Source organism: Chlamydomonas reinhardtii, chromosome 16 (assembly GCF_000002595.2).
Source record: "Chlamydomonas reinhardtii strain CC-503 cw92 mt+ chromosome 16, whole genome shotgun sequence".
Classification (NCBI taxonomy): Eukaryota; Viridiplantae; Chlorophyta; class Chlorophyceae; order Chlamydomonadales; family Chlamydomonadaceae; genus Chlamydomonas; species Chlamydomonas reinhardtii.
Genome location: NC_057019.1, coordinates 7,776,633 through 7,783,580, shown reverse-complemented (window position 1 = coordinate 7,783,580; position 6,948 = coordinate 7,776,633). Strand labels below are relative to the sequence as shown.

The 6,948-nt window shown below is 57.7% G+C and overlaps 2 protein-coding genes across 2 annotated transcripts; both read left to right on the top strand.

Moving 5' to 3' along the window:
- The first annotated feature begins 2,344 nt into the window (after nt 1-2,344).
- Nucleotides 2,345-3,860, top strand: CHLRE_16g692452v5 (uncharacterized protein). Its single transcript, XM_043071743.1, has one exon. The coding sequence runs from the start codon at nt 2,720-2,722 to the stop codon at nt 2,903-2,905; it is 186 nt and encodes a 61-aa protein (XP_042916343.1). The 5' UTR covers nt 2,345-2,719; the 3' UTR covers nt 2,906-3,860.
- A 94-nt stretch (nt 3,861-3,954) lies between these two features.
- CHLRE_16g692340v5 (uncharacterized protein) lies at nt 3,955-6,948 on the top strand. The gene is made up of 2 exons (XM_043071740.1): nt 3,955-4,158; nt 5,146-6,948. Exons 1-2 carry the CDS (start codon nt 4,053-4,055, stop codon nt 5,436-5,438), a joined length of 399 nt encoding a protein of 132 aa, XP_042916342.1. The 5' UTR covers nt 3,955-4,052; the 3' UTR covers nt 5,439-6,948.

The window sequence follows — 6,948 nt, the reverse complement described above, 5'->3', positions numbered from 1 at the left end:
CGCTCACCTAACAGCCCTAGTCTTCAGTGGCTTCGCCACTACCAAGTGTAATTATTCCCCTCCCTCCCTCCCTCCCTCCCTCCCTCCCTCCCTCCCTGGCTCCCTCCCTCCCTGGCTCCCTCCCTCCCTCCCTCCCTGGCTCCCTCCCTCCCTGGCTCCCTCCCTCGCTCCCTCGCTCCCTGTCTCCGTGTCTCCCTGTCTCCCTGTCTCCCTCACGCTTGTGCACCTACCGACTCAGGGAAGCAGTGGCAAAGTGAAGTTGGCACGACGCTCCACCGACATGTTTTTGGTCCAGTCCTTCGAGTTCCCTCCAGCCCCGCCCTCGAAGCCAATCTTTACATTTGTATGCTGTATGGATGCAGGTGCACAAGGCAAACAGCCGCGAGTGCGAAAGGTTCAAGCGACGTGCAGAAGTTTGACTCGTTTGACAGCTGCAACTTGTAAGGCTTACCTCAGCCAAGATAATTACACTGCATGTATCGACTGTGAATGTGGCATATTTCAACTTGGCGTGACCTTGACCATGACCGCCGAAGCTCCTCGGCCAACTTCGCCGAGCGAGGCGATGTCACACCCACCAACACCAGCTAGCGGGAGCACGTAAGCACTGCATACCATTCATTGGTCTCTTTTTTATCTGTTGCGTTTATTACCGCCATGTAAGATGGCCTGTATCAAAATATAATTGTTTGCTCTCACCACCAGGGGCCACGTGAGTGAGTGCAGCAGTCCAGCCACGCAGCTGTTTGGCCTAGCTATTGATTATATACATATAGCGACTGCCGTTGTATTGCTGGCATGAGCTGGACCTCGCTGAGGTGCAGCGGTTGCCGACTTGTCGCCACTGGTGTAGTCTGCAGGCCTGCAAGAGGACTTGATGCACCAGTGCCGTGGCTGCTTTCACTTGTGCTCCCAAAGCCCATCGTTCACATGTGGTGCAAATGAAATGTCTTCAGCATGGCTGCACATTACTTGACAGCCTGCATGATACCAGCAGGCCCTGACCCACTAGAGGGGAGGGGAGGAATGCACACTTGTCCTGATATGCAGAGCCACTTGATGGGCTGCAAGGGCTGGCACCCTGGCTGCCAGCTTGTGGTTGCATCACAAACATGTCCGGCAACATGGACACTTGAAGATGTGAAAGAGCTCCCACAGGGCTGAGACTGACAGGCGGTGTGTGTGATTGGCTGGGCTGCACCCGTCCCCTGTGGGGACAAGGGGACTGAGTGGTATGTGCGTGCATACCATGCATGCCTCACATGTCAAAGTGCACCACAGCACAGTACAAGGCTCAGTTATACCTGGCAAGTGAGAAGCCCCAGTGTGTGTATGTGGAACCCTGGGAGTGTGATTCCTTCTGCATACTTGTGTGTGCTGTGCGTGGCAAGTAAGCAGTGGGAGCACAAAGTCATTGCTATGTGCCCAAATCTCATCACGGTCACCCACAAGGAGTTCAAACAATTATTCTAGTTATAGTTAGCTGAATTATACTGTGCAAATCATTTCGGACATGTCACACTTTCCAAATCCTGCAAAACCCCATAAAACCCTGATTTAGGCCACCCTGCTACCAGGGGCCACGTGAGTGAGTGCAGCAGTCCAGCCACGCAGCTGTTTGGCCTAGCTATTGATTATATACATATAGCGACTGCCGTTGTATTGCTGGCATGAGCTGGACCTCGCTGAGGTGCAGCGGTTGCCGACTTGTCGCCACTGGTGTAGTCTGCAGGCCTGCAAGAGGACTTGATGCACCAGTGCCGTGGCTGCTTTCACTTGTGCTCCCAAAGCCCATCGTTCACATGTGGTGCAAATGAAATGTCTTCAGCATGGCTGCACATTACTTGACAGCCTGCATGATACCAGCAGGCCCTGACCCACTAGAGGGGAGGGGAGGAATGCACACTTGTCCTGATATGCAGAGCCACTTGATGGGCTGCAAGGGCTGGCACCCTGGCTGCCAGCTTGTGGTTGCATCACAAACATGTCCGGCAACATGGACACTTGAAGATGTGAAAGAGCTCCCACAGGGCTGAGACTGACAGGCGGTGTGTGTGATTGGCTGGGCTGCACCCGTCCCCTGTGGGGACAAGGGGACTGAGTGGTATGTGCGTGCATACCATGCATGCCTCACATGTCAAAGTGCACCACAGCACAGTACAAGGCTCAGTTATACCTGGCAAGTGAGAAGCCCCAGTGTGTGTATGTGGAACCCTGGGAGTGTGATTCCTTCTGCATACTTGTGTGTGCTGTGCGTGGCAAGTAAGCAGTGGGAGCACAAAGTCATTGCTATGTGCCCAAATCTCATCACGGTCACCCACAAGGAGTTCAAACAATTATTCTAGTTATAGTTAGCTGAATTATACTGTGCAAATCATTTCGGACATGTCACACTTTCCAAATCCTGCAAAACCCCATAAAACCCTGATTTAGGCCACCCTGCTACCAGGGGCCACGTGAGTGAGTGCAGCAGTCCAGCCACGCAGCTGTTTGGCCTAGCTATTGATTATATACATATAGCGACTGCCGTTGTATTGCTGGCATGAGCTGGACCTCGCTGAGGTGCAGCGGTTGCCGACTTGTCGCCACTGGTGTAGTCTGCAGGCCTGCAAGAGGACTTGATGCACCAGTGCCGTGGCTGCTTTCACTTGTGCTCCCAAAGCCCATCGTTCACATGTGGTGCAAATGAAATGTCTTCCTGCGCTCCCGACCCGCCTTCATGAACTACCCGGCCGGCAACGAGACCAGCCGCGAGTTTGAGGCGGGGGCCGCCGCCAGCGCGGGCGGCGGGTGCGGTGGCGGCGCCGCACAGGCGGAGGCGCCGGCGGCCGCGGAGGCGATGGGCGGCGGCGGCGGCTGCTGCGGGGGGCCAAAGAAGGCTGCGGCGGGCAGCGGCTGCTGCTAAGAGCTGGATGGGGCTTGGGTGGATGGAGAGCGGAAGGTGGTTGTGTGTGTGGGAGAGGCGGTGTGTGGTTGTGGCGTTCGGCGTGAGTTTTTCGAAGGTGGTGTGGGGGGGGGGGCTTGGGAACGCGATCAAGGGAAAAACGGGGAGTACTGGTGTGGGTATTTAAGGCAGCATGGACCGGGCTCTCGCAACTCGCAAGGCGCACTGGGGTTCTGCACGGCCCGGGCACGTGTGAGGACTGACTGGAGATGAGGAGGCGTGTGTGTAATGTGCTGGGCGATGCTGGCTGGAATCAGGCTGGCAGCATTAGGCTGGAAGGCGGCCTGGCGACCCGGATGAGTGGTTGGATGCGCGCCAACCGCCAGCCGTGTGGTAGGTGGAAATGCCAAGAAGCAAGAGGGGCTGGAGATTGCAGTCACTTTCCCTGCATTTTCTGCCATTCCGCTGTTTGATGCGGCGTTATGATCATTCCCCTGTTTGGCCCCGATTCAATGACGGCAGAGCCCAGTCGTGTAAAAGAGGCAAGACGGCGGTACGGCGAGGTGCACACGAAGGGTCACAAGCAAGCGCGCAGGGGTTGCAGGAAGGATTCGTGGGGGCTGGGCAGAGGGCAATCTGCAGCAGCAACTTGTGGCCAAGGGCTTTGCCAAGAGTGTACGGGTGGATATGCCCAGGGGCCGCGCTTGAGACTGATGACGACGGCAATACAGCAACGGGCACTCTCGTAAGTGCCCTGCGTCTGACTGTCGTACACTCACTCGTCCCCGTCGTCCATCCCCTGTGAACTAAGGTGACAGTAGGTACTTGTGACTACTGTGAAGCAGTCGAGGTACGTCGATGATGAGGCTCCGTCCCTAGCGTTCTGGGCTCCAGACTGGGCTCCAGACTGCAGGGCCGCCCGCGGGCCGATCAAGTGTGTGTACGATGGCGGTTGTTGGTCAGATCCGCATCAATTCGGCCACTACGAACTGGGCTTCGGCCCATTTAACCGGGCCAGCCCCTTGCATTCACGCTTGTGCATGCATCTTAGGGCTCCACTAAAGAAGTGACTAGCCGACAACGCTTACTTGCCCGTGTGGCTCAAGGACCATGTCATACAAAACGGAGCGACAACGTATATGTGCCAAGCTGAGCAACAGGATTACCAATGCGGCTATTTTGCTTGTGCTCACTACTATGCTCGCTGCGGCACACGGCGGCAAGGTCACGCAAGGAGCAGCAGAAGAAGAAGGCGGGCAGCGGACGGGCGGTCGGCGAGCATTACCGCAACCAATTGCTGGTGAGCACCGACAGATACTGCGTAGGTTGAAAAGCAACAAATGCAATATCGCACATCTATATTTACAGATGACGAATGCGGAGCCCGAAGGGGTGAGGCCAGCCCGTGCTCTCCGGGCAGATGCTTGCCGAAGAACGCTGGCACATACGTGTGCGTCTGCCCAACGGGGTACGCAACGGGGCCCAACGAGAAGACATGCAATGGTGAGAAGCAAGCGGGTTACTTTCGTCCACACAACGGTTACTTTGCGTACGTGCGCTTACTTAGGGTGGACGACAAGACAACCAAGCGACACCTACTTCTACCTGCCCGCTGTGTGCCCACCGCATTGTGCATGCAGAGATCAACGAGTGTCGCGGCTACGATCCAAACACCGTGGAGTCATGCGTCAACACAATCGGCTCATACACTGCTGTGTGCAAGCCGGGTTACGCGGTCTACAACCCCGTGACGAAGGCGTGTGGTGTTGCCACCTCCCCTTCCCCTCCCTCACCGCCCCCGCCCGCTCCTCCTCCCTCTCCTCCTCCTTCTCCTCCTCCTTCTCCTCCTCCCTCTCCTCCTCCCTCTCCTCCTCCCTCTCCTCCTCCCTCTCCTCCTCCCTCCCCTCCTCCCTCTCCTCCTCCCTCTCCTCCTCCCTCTCCTCCTCCCTCTCCTCCTCCCTCTCCTCCTCCCTCCCCTCCGCCGGCTCCTCCTCCCTCACCCGATCCGCCCCCTCCCTCTCCCTCTCCCGACCCGCCCTCTCCCTCTCCTCCCCCAACCCCTCCCTCGCCCCCGCCCTCTCCTCCCAAACCGCCGGCGCCCTCGCCCCCTCCTCCCTCCCCCCCTCCCCCCCCGCCCAACCGCGCCTACACGTGTACCTCCTGGACAGCTACGGCGGGCCCCAGCGCCGCCAACCCAAACCTCAATTATTTTGGTAACAATAGAACCCCTACGCCTGAGTGCACCACTGCCCGGTCCGCAGTTGTCGCTCTGTTCAGTCCTTACCTGTCGTCTACCTACTTTGACTTCGTCTTCAAGTATCAGTTCTTCGGTGTTGGATGCAACGGCAACGAGGTCACCGCCTGCTACAGCGCATTTGACGACGCGGAGTTATGCAACATAAGCCAAAACCTGATGAGGTTGGACCCCGACGCCCTAATTAACGCCGTGTTTGGATTCAGCGGCCAGCAGTGCCCTGTGGCCCTTCAAGGCTACTCACTCGGCGTGACTTCGACCGTGTCGTGCGGCATCTCCATGGTTGGGCAAGCCTGCTGAACCGCTGCATCATCATTAGGACCATCCAGCAGGGGAGGACTGGGACGTTGTCGTGCATATGCACGAGCACGCTTGCGTGCAGGGGAGGTGCGTCAATGCAGCCTGGTTGCGTGAATGCAGCCTCTCCCAAATTGGTCGGGCTGGCCCGATGATGGCCATACATGCGCGTGCGCGTGTACGGTATGCGTCTGTTTTTGTGATGAGCAGTAACGGGGGGGATCAACTCCTGGATGGAATGTCCGTTTGTTCATGATTGGGTTGGCATCATATGTCGCATCACGGGCGGCGGGAGAGCTTTTAACAACCTGCACAGCATGTGCGGCGTGAGGTGATGCGTTTGCTTGTTATTGTAATGTCACTGGGCAGCTCGGATGGAGGTAGCGAGGAGGTTTGCTGTGTGTATGTGTGATTATTGGGTGTGTTGGTTACAAGATGGTGCGCATGCTTTTCTTGCGGGGGGCTAGCTGTGCCCATGGCCCGAGTGGTCGGGGGGCCGACTGCGCACGCGGCGGAGGTAGGGGCCGGGCGGGAGACGGTACGGACAGGACCGCGTGTGAAGACTGCATGGGCTGACCCGCCCGCGTCTGGCTGCTGCTGGCCGAGCGTATCGTGTTATTATACATATTTACTGTGCCTTTTGGGCTGAGCCCCCCCAGCGAAGCGTTCCAGGGGGGGGCGAAGCCCCCCAGGAACACCCCTGTCCGTGGCTGCGTGGCTGCGTGCGTCGGCAAAACATAGCATACTGGCGCAAACCGCGACTGCTACGTATTAGTATTTGATAATGCCTATTGCATGTAAATAGGTGGCAGGGAAAATTCGGGCGGAGCGAGAAGTGCCTTCGCGGTCCATGGACAATTGACTTTCGCGAGGTCGCGAGGAAAGCATCCGGTGCCCGCTGATATGCAGTCTCTAAGGCAAAATATGTTGGCGGCAAGCAAAGCGGGGAAGTATATCGAAAGTTCTGAGCGACTTGCTGAGCCATGCCTGCCGACGCGCCAGAATGCCGAGAAGCCCCGAGGTCGCCCCCGCCCCGCGCCCAGCCCTTTGAGCGTGGGGCGCCGGGGAGGTGTTGAGTATGGCAGGAGGCGAAAGAAATGCTTGGGGTGTTTGGGAGCGTGACAAGGCACGCATGCGTGGCGCGGGAAATCCCGCACGGCCCCAACCCGAGTGTCCCTAGCCGATGCGCCTGCGCGTCGTAGCGGCATGGAGGCTCTGACGGGGCGTTACACGCCTAATAGCTCCCAAGCGTACGGGGGCTCAGCCCATTTTCCGGCTGTACAAAGCTGACACCCCTTGTTTTTATACGTGGCAGGTCAACTTTTTCGGGCTCAGCCCCGTTTCCCGTGACCGGGGAACACTTGTCGGAATGAAGGCGCCCACGCTGGTATCACCAGGTCAGGCTACAAGTCACCACTTTCCCATCGGTTCCACCATATCCCCATCAGCATAATGATTGCGATGCCTTGTGCACCTGCATCCATACAGCATACAAATGTAAAGATTGGCTTCG